General features: G+C 49.5%; 1 protein-coding gene across 4 annotated transcripts in view; it reads left to right on the top strand.

Annotated features, from left to right (window-relative positions):
• LOC119381666 (negative elongation factor A) overlaps nt 1–18,674 on the top strand; it is a 90,979-nt gene that overhangs the window by 25,377 nt on the left and 46,928 nt on the right. The window contains exons 7-8 of one of the 4 annotated variants that reach the window (XM_049412439.1): nt 2,090–2,199; nt 8,934–9,033. The exons of 2 other annotated variants lie outside the window; for them this stretch is intronic. In XM_049412439.1, the coding sequence (XP_049268396.1) occupies nt 2,090–2,199; nt 8,934–9,033 (210 nt within the window). The remainder of the gene's footprint in view (nt 1–2,089; nt 2,200–8,933; nt 9,034–18,674) is intronic. One more of the 4 variants, XM_049412440.1, reaches the window with a different exon arrangement.

Genomic DNA, 18,674 nt, shown 5'->3' with positions numbered 1-18,674 from the left:
CTCAGGTTTTGTCACCGAGGATGTTCCAATGGTCACTAATGTTATCTGTGTATGTTGATGAGTACAGACCCGCACAGTGCCTCAGAAAAGCAGATGCCCTAAGTCGACTACCTGCGGCAGCAGATGTACGCTCAATTGGTGAGAAGCTGGGCAAAGTGCGAATGCTGAAGTCAGCACCAGAAATTGCTTGGGATGCCCACAGGATTGCCCAGTGCATACGAAGTGACCCAATCTCAGCTAGAATTCAACGTTGGGTGGTCAACGGCTGGCCCCATGGAGAAATTCAGGAAGACTTCAAGCCATTTGTTTGTTGACAGCACGAACTTTCCGAATACCGTGGCTGTCTTCTGTGGGGCAGCAGGCTCAGTTATTCTAAACCAAGCAAGAAGTCATGTTCTGGAGTTGCTGCACAGTACGCGTCCTGGTATCGCGCGCATGAAAGCCTTGGCAAGAAGCACAGTCTGGTGGCCAGGAGTCGATGGGGACATCGAGCAGAAGGTCCGAGCTTGTCAGCGCTGTCAAGAGACGAGGCCAGAACTGCCATGTGCAAGGTTGCACCCTTGGAGTATGCGAAGAATTCGTGGTCTAGGATCCACATTGACTTTGCAGGGTCATTTCAAGGAACTGTTCTCCTTCTAGTATCACACTCCTGATTGTTGGAAGTGCTTCCTTTGAAATCTATGTCATCAATGTCTGTGTGCCGCAAATTGCGTGCATTGTTTTCAGTACACGGTGTTCCAGACACCATGGTCTCGGACAATGGAACAGCCTTCTGTTCAGAGGAGTTTGAAGCTTTCATGTGAGACAACCAAATTAGACATGTCAGAGTGGCACCTTACCACCCATCTTCTGATGGTCAGGTTGAACGCATGGTGCAGGAAACAAAACAAGTCCTAAGACTCATGAGTGGTTGAGACGTGGCCACTAAACTCTCGTTTCCTGTTAAGCCAACATGTTCTCCCACACTCGACAACAGGCAAGAGTCCTGCAGAAATGCTGATGGACCGGAGACTACACACTGCACTGGACTAACTGCACCCAGACCTGTTGGGGGAGACGAGGGATAAGCAAGAAAAACTGTCACAGCAAGGCAACCGGAAGGTGCAATACTTTGAGTACCAACAGCCTGTATTCATCCGGAATTACCTTGAAGGCCCAAAGTGGTTGCCTGGTGTTGTGTACGACATCACTGGACCCTTGTCTTACAAGGTGCGTACCATAGACCGTTGTCAGTGGAAGCGTCATGTTGATCAGATAAGGAGCCGAGAATGAAATGAGTACTCTGATAAACCTCCAATTGTGTCACCTAATGAGACTGTTGGCCAAGAGCCATTGCTTCTGGAGCCTTGTGAGCATTCTGAGGAACGAACTTTGCCAACCGAGGGTATTGACACTGCGAAAGAACCAGTAGCCGGTCACCCTCATTGCCTGGCTCAAGCCCGGTGGAACCTTCACCACCACCTGTATCACACCTGGTGTAACTCTCTGAACAGTCCGGCCACCCTCAGCGCACCAGACGACGGCCGAGCTACGTCAAGGACTACATCACATAGGGGGCGAAGAGCGTTTTGTCAGAGCCTTGTGTGTGGTGTAGGCAACCCTGGTGCATGAGCACGGGCTGCTGGCAACAGTGACTTGGGCATAACTGTGCCGTACTTACTCAGCATACATGCTATGTACCTTGTAACAGTTGCCAAGTAGCAACTATGTAACTCACTTGATGTACTGCAAGTGAGCGGGCAATAAAGACATAATAGTTTCGTGCATAATAGTTTCTAAACTCATTTTAGTGGAAAAAAGGGTGTGCATTAGATTTGAGTAAGTACAGTGTATCACCTGCCGGTCACATGCGTCGGTCACCTGCCGGTCACCTGTGCGTGCAGCAATGCACTGATAGGCACTTTCTGGTTTGTTTTGATATAAAATCAGCTACTGTATTTTGAGTATTTTAGGCTCTTTCAGGTGGTTCTAGTTGAGCGCAGATTGTTGGTTGCAACTGTATTGTGTTTTTTATCTGAAGGTGCAAGCACAAACCACATACATTGGGGCACATACATTTCCTTTCATTTGTTTTTCTTGCTCTTTGCAGAGGAAATACCAGAGATGCAGAAGAAAGACAAAGAAGCACCGACTACTCCCACAACATCGGCGGCACCTGTGACACCAGACTATGCAGCTGGCCTGCTTTCATCTTCACAGGTGAGAAATGCAAGTTGTGCTCCTTCGGCCCTGCGTGTTCTTCTGTACTCAGAGGATTTTGTAATCGTGCATAAATACAATTGGTATTATTCAGTTCGTAGTAGGGGGGAAGTTACACTCTCTAAATGTGTGTGAATCAGTTTTCTTTCATGCTTGTTGATGGAAAGAATATAAATGGTGCTTCTGCTGTAGACTTTTTTGGCAGTGGTGGTCTCACAAGCTGGTTCTGCAAGTGTGGCTTGTTGGCACCGTGCTAATGCCCATCTTCTAGAAGGTATCCGAGCCAAGTAAAGGCCCACAAGCTTCATTTTGGTGTTGAAGAGTAGGGGTGTGCGAATACCGAATAGTGGCTTTCGAATCGAATACCGAATCGAATCAAGAAAAAAATGCCGAATATCGAATGGAATATCAAATATTAAAAATTTTATTTTCACAGGCCTTGACTTTTATGAGTTTTAATACAATATAATCTTATTTTTGGGATGCGGTGGCGAGCATCGGTTTTAATTTGTTTGCTTTACTTGCAACATGGGGGAAGGGAGAGGCACAGTGGTGTAGATTTCTGTACTATTATATATGCTCTATTTTAAGTTGCGGAACTAGCATGTGATTGTAAAAATGGAGTAGGAATATCAGCTTTCCTTGAATATCTTCAAGCCGCGGTGCCACGAAGCTGTAGGAGGGATCGAATTGTCGAGCGGCGACTATATAGCACAACGTAACAACCACGCGCTTTAAACGTACTAGCAGTTAAAACGTAGCTGCGACGGGTGCCCGATCGAGTCTCATCAAGCCTAATGTATTTGCTGACCGGCTCATCCTATGCCTACGGGCTAGTGAGAAGTTGTGGGTACTGGACCCAGTAATGGTTTAGAAATGCTCCTTGGCATCGCAACTGCGTTCTATCGGATGTTCGTGCGAGAGAGAACTTTCTTTCATGCGAAAATTTTGGGGGCACTGCATTTGTTTCTTTGTTGGTAGTATCAGCGGCGCGCGTCAGATGCAAACTCATACTCGATGTTTAATGCGTGCTGCGTAGTTATGAGACGCTCCCGTCAGGTAGGTAAGTGCAACCCCGATTATACGACTTGGAGGGGACCATGCAAAACCATCGTGTAATCGAAAAACTAAGAATAAGGGCAGTGATGCTAAGTCTTGCCCCCCCCCCCCCCCCAAAACGGGTACAGACTGCCTGAATAAGCTCACGAAATGACCCTGCACTTCACCAGGAAAGGTAGATTACATTGTTTTTGAAAATGACACCTAACCTTTAATTGTAGGAGGTGTGAGTGAATCGTTATTCTCAACTTTAAAAAAAAAAAATCGAATCTAATGCACATCTTTACAAAACGAGTCCGATAATTGGCTGTGCTTAAAAACGAAACCGAAACCGCGTTGGCAACAGCCTCCCATCAGAAGAGTCAGATGGAGTGTCATCGCCATCATACAATGGCGACGGAGCCCGTTTTATTGCAAGTTTGCGTAGGATGATTCCGTGCGCGACTGAGCTGTGCGCGTTGTATTTGTTCCCTTGTGTTCCCTTGTGAAGTGCAATTTGTGACTATAAATGCTCACGTCAAGGGGAAATTTTTTTGCACGCTCACGATAGTTGCGTCGCGCCATTTTGCTTGCTCGAGGCCTGTGATTGTGAGTGCCGCAAACAAAGGGAGGAGACCTTCAGTTGCATGTCGACCAGGACAAGTTTCTACAGGCTGAAAGCGTGAAAATATCTGGATCTCGAAGATGAGCTTATCGACTATCTGCGGCTTCTCTATATAGATCGAGCTTGCCTCCTAGGTAACGGCGATGGGATACTCCCGCGATCAAAGCATATCTAGAAGCGATCTTGGAACTATGTTCGTCTGTGATCAGACGAACATGAACTGCCAGGAGAATAAATTCTCCATTCTACGAAGGCGTTCTCTACCTGTCTCACTCTCTCTTTCAAGCTTGGGGCGCGAGTGCAAAAGATGGTTTTGGTGTCGAAGAGTTGTCGTATGACGTGGGGTCGGCGTAAAATTTCGTCGTATAACCGAGGCTTTTAATACATTATTTTTATGGGGGTTTACCGGGACCAAGCCCATTCGTCACAAAATGCGGGTCGTCGCACTGTTTTATGAAGTTTCGGTATTTGAAAAAATCGAATAGGTAGATATTCGATTCGTGAATCGAACTATTCGCAGGGCTCCTATTCGATTCATATTCGAATATTCGGGTATTTGCACATCCCTATTGAATAGTGATGTGATAAGTGTGCCAATGGCACCAAACTGCTCCAAAAGACAAATCCTACTACATCCTGCTACATTTTCGCTATTCTGCGCCAAAGCTGCACCAAACATGGTGTTTTCATATTTCGAAAATGAGGCCGAGGCAAAACGCGCAAGCATGCGTTCAAAAATTTCAAGCGACATCTACTGTATATTGCCGATTATAGGTCTATGTTTTTTTCATAAAATGACCTTCAAAGTTCGGGGTCGACCTATAATCGGAGTCTACCTATACGCGGATTCGTAAAGTCTACTTATCTGTGGGGTCCGACGAAAGGTCGTTGTTCTCAGATTTCCTGCTATTCGATGCATCGATAACATCAGCCGCAGAGGCAGTCGCGACAACAGCTATCTGCCAACGCGCGCGCGCCGCTTCCGGAGCCGGACATTTTTGTGATCTGCCACTACGATTGCGAAACTATAGAGAAACCACGTGAGGCGAAACTAGGGAGCGCGTTTAAAAATCATCGCCACGCGGCATTAATGCGAACTGCTTGGGAAACACGGTCTTGAAAGCAGGATTTCAAACCTTTGATAAAGGGCAAACAATGCTCTATAAATAAAGAGGAATTTACCTTGCGATGCGCCCTGCATTTCTGCATTTCGCTTCGCTTGCGAGCAGTGGTGTGCGTGATTTGCGACACTGCCAAACGGATGCCAAGATGCCACCGCTACACCGGCAACAGTACAGCGCTGCTTTCAAGAGGCAAGCGATCCTCTATGCAGAGTCGGAAAGCAACGTTGAAGCAGGTCGCAAGTTTGATGTGTCGAAAAAGTGCTTGAGGGAATGGAGAAAACAAAGGACCAATATCTTCGTGTGCACTGCTACGCGCCGTTCCTTTCACGGACCGAAGTCTGGACGATATTCTGCCATTGAGGAGGCGGTTCAAGATTGGGTTCACGACCACTGGCACCCGTTCTGCCGACGAGCAGCAGCAGTGGCTCACACGATGGCAATGACCGTGACTGCGTCCTTCTCTCAAGCGACGACGAGTCGTAAGCAATGTTTCACGGGCAAATAAATGTTCCTTTGCATCACTCTCTCTTCTGAAAAACTTATTGGTGAGCTATGGCCACAGCATGAGGCTGTGTTCGGAGCCAACTTTTTTTTCCCCTAGAAGGGGTTGCAAGTTGGGGGGTCGACTTATAATCGGAGTCGACTTATAATCTGCAATATAGGGTATCCTTCTATCCTCATGTGCGCACACCACGCTGTAGTGACTGTAACCACATGTAGATTAAGGAAAACATGTGCGCTTGTGCAGTGCTGGTCAGACTACGTAGTTATTACACCATAGACTGTTTATAACGTAAGTAGCCAGAGGAGCAAATATCTGTACTATAACCAAAGTGCCATTTTTCAAAGACTGTACATCTGCATAATGTGACGAGCAGATGAAGTCGTGGTGAGACTGGGGTGTAAATTCTCTTTCACCTAATTTTCAAATATTGAAAGGTAACGTTTGGGGACCTGCGCAGTGCCAACAAAACAAAGGCAGAAAAAAAAAGAGCTGTAGCCAAAAGTCGCTCACTAACTTTTCAGAGCTCCTCACTTGTGCGCCGGACTTCCTTTTGGAACGGCAGCTGAATTCCCTCATGCTTTCGATTTCCCGAAAGCAGTGGCCACCGCGAACCACCACTTTAGGGTTGCACATTCATACCCTCGTTGTTGTTGACGATGCAAGTCGCCCCTTTCAGAACCAATAAAGTTGTTTTCATCCATCCACCCTTTTCAGAATGTAACGCTGCCAAGCTTTTCGTTGACTCGGCACCAAACCGCACATCCATGCCCTCTACCAATGAGGTGGTTACGCGGTTAGTGCTCGTTAGGCCTTGCTGCAGTTTGGCAGCTTAACACGCCGTCACGGGAAGCTGGCCCTAGACAACATGAGATTGGGCGCAAAAGATATCGCATTCACGAGCTGAACCAAGGGCAGCACGCGTGAAACCAAGTTTAGGTTCGCGGTTGGGAGAACAGCAGCGGCAACTATCCTGCATAAGCCTGCCAAGCTCGCAAGTCTGCCTGCTGGTTGCAAAGGCAAAAGCCCACTTCATAAGCTTTTCTCCGGCCGGTGCACCTCTGCTGAGAAGCGCGATCGCTACCTCGCTTATCTGAGCCGCGTTACAGCCGGTCTTTCATCGCGGGGGCTGCATTTTCTTGACCGGGCTCACTTGGACTCGAACTCACCAAAATATTACTTACCTGGACCTCACGGCTTGGTCTGAGTATAAGTGAGTCAACTCTGAGTGAGTTTGATGACCTATGTTCTCAGCTGTACATGCGTGGAATATTATGGAATGCTGCTTTTCCACCTTATTTAGCTGCTTTTGGTCTTACAAATTCAATTTTTCTACACAGTGGTGAGCCTTTAGCGGCTCCAAAAGCCTTTTTTCCTGCTCTAAAATACGCTTTGGCCGCTCCAAAAGTCTTTTTTTCATGCTCCAAAATGCACTTTTAGCTGTTCCAAAAGCCTTTTTCTCTGCTGCAGAATGTGCTTTTGGCTGCTCCAAAAACCTTCTCCAAAATGGCTTCAGCCAATTGCACCACTGTGTTGAATCACTTGGATTTCTAGCACTGTTGGTTTAATCTGATGCCAGCTGCAAGAATGTACAGTACAGTGGAATAATGAAGTTCAAGTAGGGTGCAAAAATATGTTCATCGTACCCAATACAGTCGAGTTCACATGTAGCAGTACTGCAGAATATGAACTTCTTATGGCAAGTGAAACCGATGCGACTCTTAAGATATGCATTATATACACGGCACAAAATCACGTAAAATGAACGTGCTCAAGCCCAGCTAATCGGTGACTTTGAATAGTTGGCCATAGACCCTAGGTTTTCCTGGCTTTGAGATCACTTCTGGATGCGCGTTGCTCGCATCCGAGGGCTGTTACCTAGACATGCTCAATCTACACAGAGTAGCTTCAGTTAGTTGACAAGCTCATCTTCAAGAACCAGATATTTTCACGTTTTTGGCCTGTGCAAACCTTTCCTGGCCGACATGCAGCTAAAGATCTCCTCCCTTTGCTTGCGGCACCCGCAGTCACAGGCCTCGAGCACGCAAAAGGATGCAACGCACCTATCTTCATCGTACAAAATAACTTTTCCTTGGCGTAAGCATTTTCCTTGATGCCCATATTATATGATGGTGTTGCGGTCCCCTCAAAGTCATATAATTGGAGTTCCACTGTGTGTGAATGCACGCAAGAAAACTCCATGGTTGTACGCCCATCATAAAGGCCGAACAAGTGAGAAACTTCCAGTAACCCGTCATCTTTTCGCCACCGAGATGCAGTCAGTTTTCTCGATTCTCAAGAAAGAAAACGCACAGGCACTGTAGCATCACTCGTAATGTAAGCATTGTTTGTATATCTTGTGCCCTCCTCCTGTGGCCAATAAATGTCCGAGCATTGTCCTAGCATGGGACAAATGTCCAAGCATGGCTGCCATTTGGGAGATTAGAAATCAGAATGACAACAGTTTTTGCGAGCACAACAAACAAACCTCTTGGGAGACAAAGCCAAACTTATCGCAGCATTCCTACTCACACGTGGATGTGCGAGCGATAGTTCATGTGCTTGCCTAAACTACCTTTGAGCACAAGACAAAGGTCCGTGGTGTAGGAGAAACTTCCTTGTATCCCCACAGGGTGGCAGCACTTGCTGGGCAAAAAGAGTGAAGAATTGGATTATTTCTCAATTCTCAAGCATACAGGCAGCACCATAAACACATGTTCGACTATTTGAGGCTTGCTTAGGATGCCATATGTTTATGTCATTGACCCTCAAATGGTTGAGCTTAAATGGCAGCTGATCATTGGGGATTATATTGGCAAATGAAGTAACCAACCTTGATTTTATTTTTGTTTTTGTTCAGTTTGATAACTACAGATTCTTTTAGTCATGGCTCTAGATAACACTTGCTGGTTTGCGTTATGCCTTAAACACCACAACCCGTCCAGGATGACCTTTACAGTTTTGGTCAAGTTGTCTGTGGCTTTGGTCTGTTACAGCATGTTCTGTTTTTTAACTATCATTTTTGTAACAGTACGGAGGTCTGTATTTTTCCAGTGTAAGTATTTCTTTCACCTTTACGTGTTAGTGTGAGTAACCTATTTATGAAGTCTTAGCTTGTCACTGTTCCTCGCCGCAAGGTCAGTGAATAGACTTCCTGCTGCTTGAGTTCTGTGCATGTGTGTTCCTATTATTGTACCCAACTGTTGGGTGCAACAGTGTACCCAATAGTTGTTCCCAGCTAGCGTACCCACTTATTGTTGCCCTGGGAGTGTCCTCGTGAATTTAGGATGTGGACAGATCTGTCCTCGAAATTTTAGCATAATGTAAATGGCCAAGTCAAGAGCCTATATCAACTTGCCAAACTTCTCGTTGCCGTATTTTTCGTTTCTTAAGTCTTCATATCTTCTTAAACCTCGTGTCTGCTGGAATATTATTTTTACTGCAGCTCTCCTCAGTGCCAGCCTCTCCTGCTGCATCTTATGGCATCCCCGCCACTGGTACAGCCTTACCAGCCATTGCTGCTAAGACGAACCCGCCGTTGCAAGGTAAGCTGGACTGTTGTCATGCCGATTTTAACTGTTGTCAACTGCCAAACTCTCCGAGGTAGGCATTAAGATTTCACTTCATTGTTTCCATTATTTCGTTATAATCCGTTTTATTATAATGATATTTGACTATTTAAAATAGTAGGGGTGTGCGAATAGAGAAATTTTATCACAAACCGAATTAGAATCGAATAGTGCGGAATAGTGCGCAAAAATATTAAATATCGAATCAAATACAAAATATTTTGTTGAAAATTGAAAGAAACTACAAAGCAATGTAATCTGATCATGTCCTCGAGCACATAACGCGGTAGGTGACTACTACCGAAAGACTACAGATGGTCATGCAGAAACACAAGCTGTTCCACGTGACCTGTATTCAGGCTCTCTCGTCGTGATGTTATGTTGTTTCCTGCGGTTGAAAACATGCGCTCATTGGGCACCTCAGTAGCAGGAATCTGAAGGCATCGCAAAGTGATTTCAACGAGACATGGATAAAGTGCAGCTGCATGCTCGGCGGTGCAGCAGTGGCGACTGCACAGCGTGAAAAAATTTTCACATGTAAAGTCAATCACTGAGGGTCTTGCGGGTCAAAGTCGAGAAGTTTTACGGTGTTTGCGGCATACGCAACCGAACTCCACAAGAAGTCCGTGCCTTCAGTTTTGGACATGAAGTTGGCAAGGGCTTGACAGTGAAGTGTATGGGGCAGCGCTAGAACAAATACAAGGACGAGAAAAGACAGGACGTGCTGCTGTACTCACAACTAAAATTTTATTGTAAAAAACGCACTTATATACCCATGCATCGTCCGAATCATTGTCATCAAAAGTGCCATGTGAACCAATCAGAGCGATATTGTCACGTGGTCGTGACGTCGATGAAGACAGCAGTCGGCGTTTGCAGGATGAAACTGTTTATTTGGCCGAACTTGTGGCCGGAAAATGAGAACTATAACTACAGCAATACACGCTGTACAAATATAGCGGCGAACAGGGCGTCGTCCGTCGATCAACTGACAAGCGGTCAATCGCGTCGGCTTTTATACAGGCGGTATCGAACTTTCCAGCAATATCGCTGGTGGCGGCGTTATCTCTAGACAAAGCTGGAACGTTCGCGTGCGGGGCGCAATCTTAACAGAACGATCTACTATAGACGTGAAGCTTCTCGAACAATGCTTCGCGGACAGCGTCGAGCGTTGATAACCGTCCCTGCCGGTCAAACCCGAATACATCAAAACAAGACAAGAAGTGGGCGTGGCATTGCCCCCCTCTGAAAAAGCATCGTCCCGATGCTTGTGAAAGAACATAGAAAGAGAGAAAAAAACAAGTGCATACAAAAATAAATTACAATAACAAAGGAAGAAAAATAGAGTCCCCAGGTTCGCTAACGCGCAAAAAACGGCTTAAGGCGCACGACATGGACGACTTCAGGTCGTGCGCGGCGTCGCTGGGAGTTCGTAATGCCGTCCGGGATCACCTCGTAGTCAAGAGCGCCGAGGCGTCGAAGAACCTTGTATGGCCCGAAGTATCGCCGAAGGAGTTTTTCGCTAAGCCCACGTCGGCGTATCGGCGTCCAGACCCAAACACGGTCGCCGGGCTGGTATTCCGCGAAGCGTCGTCGAAGATTGTAGCGACGGCTGTCGGTGTGCTGCTGGGTCTTGATGCGCAGGCGGGCGAGCTGTCGAGCTTCTTCGGCACGTTGTAAGTAAGCGGCGGCATCGAGGTTTTCTTCGTCGGTGACGTTGGGTAGCATGGCGTCGAGCGTCGTCGCCGGGCTCCTTCCGTAGACCAACTTGTACGGAGTCATCTGCGTCGTTTCTTGGACGGCCGTGTTGTATGCGAAGGTCACATACGGAAGGATGGCATCCCACGTCTTGTGTTCGACGTCACATACATGGCCAACATGTCAGCGATGGTCTTGTTTAGCCGCTCGGTCAGGCCATTTGTCTGTGGGTGGTACGCTGTGGTCCGGCGGTGGCTTGTTTGGCTGTATCTCAGTATTGCCTGAGTTAGGTCAGCAGTAAACGCCGTACCTCTGTCGGTGATGAGAACTTCTGGGGCGCCATGACGCAGGACGATGTTCTCAACGAAGAACTTCGCTACCTCGGCGGCACTGCCTCTAGGCAGGGCCCTCGTCTCGGCGTAGCGGGTGAGGTAGTCTGTAGCTACGACGATCCATTTGTTTCCGGTATTGGACGTCGGGAACGGACCCAGTAAGTCCATCCCGATTTGCTGGAACGGCCGTCGAGGTGGCTCGATAGGCTGCAGAAGTCCGGCTGGCCTAGTGGGCGGTGTCTTGCGTCGCTGACAGTCCCGGCAGGTCTTCACGTAACGAGTGACGTCGGCGGAAAGGCGCGGCCAGTAGTACTTCTCCTGTATTCTTGCTAGCGTGCGAGAAACACCCAGGTGTCCAGCCGTCGGGTCGTCGTGCAGAGCCTGGAGGACCTCTGGCCGCAATGTCGAGGGTACCACGAGAAGGCTATCGGCTCGAAGCGGTGAGAAGTTCTTCTTTAGGAGAACACCGTTGCGCAAGAAAAATGACGGCAGTCCCCGCGTGAATACCTTCGGAACAACGGTGGTCCTGCCCTCGAGGTATTCCACAAGGCCCCTGAGTTCTGGATCCGTTCGCTGTCGTTCGGCGAAGTCGTCGGCACTTATGATTCCCAAGAAGGAGTCGTCCTCCTTGTCGTCCTGCGGCGGTGGGTCGACGGGGGCGCGAGACAGGCAGTCAGCGTCGGAGTGTTTCCTTCCGGACTTGTAAACGACGGTAATGTCGAATTCTTGAAGTCGTAGGCTCCACCGTGCGAGGCGACCTGAAGGGTCCTTCAAGTTAGCTAGCCAACACAATGCGTGGTGGTCGCTCACAACTTTGAAGGGCCTGCCGTAGAGGTAGGGGCGAAACTTGGATGCAGCCCAGATGATCGCTAGGCACTCCTTTTCTGTTGTGGAATAGTTCGTTTCTGCCTTTGATAGCGACCGGCTAGCATAACTGATGACCCTTTCCTGCCCGTCAGTCTTCTGCACAAGGACGGCGCCGAGTCCTACGCTGCTTGCGTCGGTGTGGATTTCCGTATCGGCGTATTCGTCGAAATGTGCTAGTATAGGAGGCATCTGAAGGCGTCGTTTCAGTTCTTCAAATGCTTCGATTTGCGCCGTTTCCCACTTGAATGGCACGTCGGTCTTCGTGAGGTGAGTTAGCGGTTCGGCGATTCGTGAAAATTCCTTGACAAAGCGCCTGTAGTAGGCGCACAAGCCGAGAAAACGGCGCACGGCTTTCGTGTCGGTGGGGGGCGGGAAGGCAGCGATGGCAGCTGTTTTCCGCGGGTCTGGGCGAACACCACCCTTGCTGATCACGTGACCCAAAAACAGCAGCTCCTCGTATGCAAAGCGGCACTTTTCAGGCTTCAAGGTGAGGCCAGAAGTCTTGATTGCTTGTAGTACAGTGTCAAGGCGCCGGAGGTGTTCGTCGAAGCTTGAGGCAAACACAATGACGTCGTCCAAGTACACAAGGCAAGTCTGCCACTTCAGTCCAGCCAGCACGGTGTCCATAACGCGCTGGAACGTCGCAGGTGCCGAGCAAAGACCAAAGGGCATAACCTTGAACTCGAAGAGGCCGTCTGGTGTTATAAAGGCAGTCTTCTCTCGGTCTCTCTCGTCGACTTCGATTTGCCAATAGCCGGTCTTGAGGTCCATCGACGAAAAGTACCTCGCGTTGTAGAGTCGATCCAGGGTGTCGTCTATCCGTGGGAGAGGGTAGACGTCCTTCTTCGTGATTTTGTTCAGGCGGCGATAATCGACGCAGAAGCGTAGGGTTCCGTCTTTCTTCTTCACTAACACCACGGGTGACGCCCATGGACTCTTCGACGGCTGGATGATGTCGTCGCGTAGCATTTCGTCGACTTGTTTCTTTATGGATTCGCGTTCTCGCGTTGAAACTCTGTACGGGCTCTGCCGGAGTGGCCTGGCATTTTCCTCTGTTATGATGCGATGTTTTGCGACTGGGGTCTGGCGGATTCTTGACGATGACGAAAAGCAGTCCCTGTATTTCAAGAGCAGGGTTTTGAGCTGTTCTTGTTTATGCTTCGGAAGGCTAGGATTAACGTCGAAAACTGGTTGAGAAGCTTGGTTCGTCGGTGTTGGCTCGGAAGAATCGGCGATGGCGAAAGCCATCGACGTAGCCGTGATTTCTTCGATGTAGGCGACTGTCGTGCCTTTGTTTACGTGCTTATACTCGTTGCTAAAATTTGTGAGCATCACTGTTGCTTTGCCTCCCCGCAACTCTGCTATTCCTCTTGCGACGCAAATCTCGCGGTTAATCAACTGGTGCTGGTCGCCTTCAATGACGCCTTCCAGGTCTGCTACTTTCTGAGAGCCGACGGAAATGATGACGCTGGAGCGAGGGGGAATGGTGACTTGGTCTTCCAGCACATTCAAGGCATGCTTCCCTGGCGGCGTGTACCGCGGTAATGCTTTTTCTGTAGATAGTGTTATCGACTTCGATCTGAGGTCGATGACTGCACCATGAAGGCCTAAGAAGTCCATACCAAGGATGACATCTCGGGAGCAATGCTGAAGGACTACAAAGCTTGCGGGATAAATCCGGTTGTTGATGGAGACCCTCGCTGTGCAGATTCCTGCCGGCGTTACTAGGTGACCTCCCGCTGTGCGGATTTCGGGGCCTTCCCAGGCGGTCTTGACTTTCTTCAGCTTCGTCGCGAACGGTCCACTGATGACGGAATAGTCGGCTCCAGTATCGACGAGAGCGGTGACGTTGTGGCCGTCGATGAGAACGTCGAGGTCACTCGTTCGTCGCCTACCGTTTCGATTTGGTCGCGGCGTCGGATCACGGCTACGTCGGTTTGTCCCGCTGCTTCGTCGTTGTGTCGTCAGGTCTTCTTCGGGACGTGAAGTTTCGACGTCAGGGCTTCGTTCGGCTTGCGGCGTGTTCTTTAGATGTCGTTGCGGCGTTGTCGTCGGCGGCGGAGGATCTTCGGTATTTCGTCGTACAGCAACCGCACCTCCATCGGTTGCTGCCCTTAGTTTTCCGGATACGGGCTAGGTGACCGGCCCCGAGTTGGGCCAGTGTATGGTCGGCGTTGGGGAGAGACGTAGCGGCCTGGCGACGGCGAACGGGAAGGTTGTCGGGGCGTCCATTGCGTTCCCGCGAGGTAGTCGGCGATGTCACGTGGTCTTTCCCCTCGCTGTGGACGCGGCGCGTCGATGGCGAATCCACGCAGTCCCATCTGTCGGTACTGGCAGCGGCGGTAAGTGTGGCCAGCTTCTCCGCAATGGTAACAGAGTGGGCGGTGGTCGGGGGCGCGCCAAACGTCGGTCTTCCTCGGCGTGTATCGTTGGCCGGCTGGCGGGCGGTGTGACGTCGGTGGCGGCGGCGGTGGTGCCTGGCGGCGGAACTGTTGAGGCGGCGCGGCGTCTTGACTTGGGCGAGGAGGGGGGCCGTTGCGTCGGGCTGCAGCAGCATAGGTCACTGCTTGCAGCTGTGGCTGCGCTCTGACTCGGGGGTGCCCAGAGACTGCTGGATTTCCTCTCGGACGATGTCAGCGATCGACGCAACTTCAGGCTGTGGTGAGGGTAAGAGCTTGCGTAGTTCTTCCCGCACGATCGCTCGGATCGTTTCGCGCAGGTCGTCGGAGCCGACAGCATGAACAACTGGGTTGTCTTGAATCGATCGGCGATTATACTGCCGGTTGCGCATTTCCAACGTCTTCTCAATCGTCGTCGCCTCTGAGACGAACTCTTGGACTGTCGACGGTGGGTTCCGCATTAGCCCAGCGAAGAGCTCTTGCTTTACCCCTTCGCATGAGCAAGCGGACTTTCTTGTCCTCGGGCATGGCTGGGTCGGCGTGTCGGAACAGTCTGCTCATCTCTTCCGCGTACAGCACCACGTTCTCGTTTGGAAGCTGCACACGGGTTTCCAGCAGAGCTTCGGCCCTCTCCTTGCGGACGACACTCGTGAATGTGGCAAGGAATCTTGTGCGAAAAATGTCCCACGTCGTGAGGCTTCGCTCTTGGTTCTCGAACCAAGTTCGGGCAGAGTCCTCCAAGGCGAAGTAGACGTGTCTTAACTTGTTCATCGGTCCATTCGTTAAAAATGGCGACGCGGTCGTACTTCTCCAGCCAACTTTCCGGGTCTTCAGCAGATGATCCGTGAAAGGTCGGTGGTTCCTTGGGCGCTGTAGCAGCACGGGTGCAAGCGGCATGGTTGCTGTCATTGTCGCTGTTGTGTTGGTCATGGTCGGGGTCTTCCTGGTCTTGTCGGGTAAAGGCTGGTATTCTGGAGGTAGTCCTTGTGTCCTGCGGCTTGCTCGCTGTTCGGGGTAGGCGTCGATGTCTTCGTTGCGGCCCGGACTGGGTTCACGGCCTGACGGGGGCGACCGGAACATGAGCGAAGCAGCACCTCCACCAGATGTCACGTGGTCGTGACGTCGATGAAGACAGCAGTCGGCGTTTGCAGGATGAAACTGTTTATTTGGCCGAACTTGTGGCCGGAAAATGAGAACTATAACTACAGCAATACACGCTGTACAAATATAGCGGCGAACAGGGCGTCGTCCGTCGATCAACTGACAAGCGGTCAATCGCGTCGGCTTTTATACAGGCGGTATCGAACTTTCCAGCAATATCGCTGGTGGCGGCGTTATCTCTAGACAAAGCTGGAACGTTCGCGTGCGGGGCGCAATCTTAACAGAACGATCTACTATAGACGTGAAGCTTCTCGAACAATGCTTCGCGGACAGCGTCGAGCGTTGATAACCGTCCCTGCCGGTCAAACCCGAATACATCAAAACAAGACAAGAAGTGGGCGTGGCAATATGAGCAGGAAGACAGCCTCATGGAAAATCATACACAGCATAAAAAACATACAGTGGTAAAAAACAGTACGAAGTAGCACTATACTATGCACGTGTGCCTTAGATAATCTAATTCTGTAGATGAAAGGTCTATGGTTGCTTGATTGATGCAGATTAAAAGAGAAATGCATCAGTCAAGCATGCATAGACCTTTCATCTAAGGAATTAGATATCTCAGGCACACGTGCATAGTTAGTGCTACTCGTACTGTTTTTATCGACTATGTTTTTTATGCTGTGTATGATTTCCACGAAGCTGTCTCCTGCCGATATCGCTCTGACGTGGTTCAGGTGGCACTTTTGATTCAATGATTTGGAGGAGCTGGGTATATAAGTGCGTTTTTTACAATAACATTTTAGTTGTGAGACAGCGCACGTCCTGTTTTTTCCGTCCTTGTATTCGTTCTAGAGCTGCCCATACACTTCACTACAGACGAGCCCGACTATATCGAACAATTTCAACACGGTAAATTTACATTGAGATATATAGCAAAAGTTACTTTTACATCGAACGAAATAGCAACGACAACCGATATATCAAACTCCATGTGTATCAAAAGTGCCCCAGCAAGTTGGCTTTCCTTTGCGGTGGCGGGGAAAACTGCCGGCGCCACCCTAGAAAAAGTGGTTTAGACCCGGTTGTGCACGGGCGAACCCCCCCTGAAAGAATGATCCTGGCCGCTCGCAGCGCTTACAGCCAATCAGAGGCCGTCGTGCTTCTCCGAGGCGCGGAGGCGGTAGAAGTGAGCGCCATTTTTTCTTTCTTTATGTTGTGTGCCTGCTGCTGCCTGTTTTCCTCGAGTATCATTCAGCGTGGTCCGTGCTGGTGGTGTTGCCTGTTGGTGCTCTGTGAACTTTATTGGCGCGCTGTCGTCATGGCTAGTGCAAAGAGGGCAGAATTTGCCGTTCGCCGCGAAACTCGAAAATCATAATCGGGTCGAGCGCGATGAAAAGAAGTTCCGACGTTGCCACCGCGTACAAAATTCCAAGGAGCAATATGAGTACTATCCTGAAGAACAAGGCAGACATCAGGGCCAAGTCGGACAAAAGGCCAGGTGCCCGTGGCGGCCTGACATGTGTGCATGCTGTGTAGAAGATGTTGAAGCGGCCGTTTACAAATGGTTTGTGGACGTTCGGCGCGAAAACATCCCAGTGTCGGCCTATGATCGAGCAGAAAGCCAAGGACTTGCTTCCTGCTTGGCAGGAACGATTTCCAAGGCGGTTCAGGCTGGCTCCAACGGTTCAAAGAACGGCACGACATCGTTGCAAAGCTGTTACAGGTGAAAGTAGAGCGGCGGACCTGGACAGTGTAGACAAAATGGCTCGAGGAAAACTGGCGAGATATCGCAGCAAGATATCAAGACAAGATATCTTCAATGCGGATGAAACCGCTCTATTTGGCAAATGTTGCCAAACAAGACACTTGCATGTCGTGGCGACAAGACTTGCGGCGGCAAGGCAAACAAGCTCGTGTGTCGTGCTGTTGGCAGCTAAATTTAGACGGATCGAAAAAGCTTCGACCTCTGGTTATGGGGAAAAGCACGGCACCGCGGTGTTTTTGAAATGCGCTGTCACTTCCAGTTACCTACCGAGCAAACTCAAAAGCGTGGATGACCGGGGAGCTTTTCGGCAGGTGGCTATCGTCGTGGAATGATGATTGGTAGGCAAAAATCGCAAGGTGTGCCTGCTCGGGGACAATTGTTCATGCACCACTGCAGTACGACCTTCAGCAACATCGAGCTGCGTTTTTTGCCCCCAAAACACTAAGTCTGTGCTGCAACCACTGGATCAAGGCGTTATACGCGCACTGAAAGCTGGGCTATCGGAAGTGCCTGGTGGAGAGGCTGCTGCAGAACCTTCGTGTCGGCAGGAGCTTAAAGATGGCTTGCTCGGAGCTCTTTCTATGTTGAGTAGATCGTCGGCAGATGTCACGAAGGAGACGATCCAGAACTGCTTTAGGCATGCCGGCTTCCGCATGCCTGGTGATGACACCCCAAATTCCGATGACAGCACTGAAGACACCGCAGGTGTTTCCGCCGAAGTTTGGAGCGAGCTGGCAGAGTTCCCGGGAGATCGAACGGATCGACATTCGACGAGTTCGTCAGTGCGGACGATGATGTCGCCATCATGGGTGAGCTACAAAGAAGGACTACGTTGCAGACGTGTGCCGACCACGAGCAAAAATGACAGCAATAAGAAAATTGACGATGGCCCATGCCTACATCTCCGAAGTGATTAGTGCACTTGCGTTGGTCCGGCGCTATTGCATGAATGTGGAAGGTTGCGGCCTCAGCTGCTCCGACTCATGGACAACGTGGAGGCGTGCGTGCTGTCGCAGGCAGTGAAGTCGTTGACACAAGAAAATCCAGGACTATATTGTTCCAAAGTAGGGCACGCAAGTAAGACCATAATAATAAAGTACTTTTCTTAGTGTTATGTGCCTTTGTGTCAAAAATCCTATAGCGGGCTATATCGAATTATGCCTATATCGAACTAATAAACGTTTTTTGGCGAGGTCGATATACCCGGGTTCGACTGTATGAGCCCTAACCAACTCGCCCACTTTCAGTCATTCTCCAAGGGCTTGACAGTTTCTCGCGTTTTTTTTCACGGGCTGAAACTACGTAATATTCTTTAAAATAAACATGCGCTTGCTTTTAAACCAGGATATCGGTGAGAGTTTCAATGAAAAGCCTACTTTAAGGACAGCGTTACTTTTAGCCACTCCACTCTCACAAAGTCGCACCTGGGCCATTATCATGCTTTAGACTATT

This window comes from Rhipicephalus sanguineus, chromosome 2 (genome assembly GCF_013339695.2).
Source record: "Rhipicephalus sanguineus isolate Rsan-2018 chromosome 2, BIME_Rsan_1.4, whole genome shotgun sequence".
Lineage (NCBI taxonomy): Eukaryota > Metazoa > Arthropoda > Arachnida > Ixodida > Ixodidae > Rhipicephalus > Rhipicephalus sanguineus.
The sequence above is the reverse complement of the archived record's forward strand: the minus strand, read 5'-3'. Positions and strand labels throughout refer to the sequence as shown.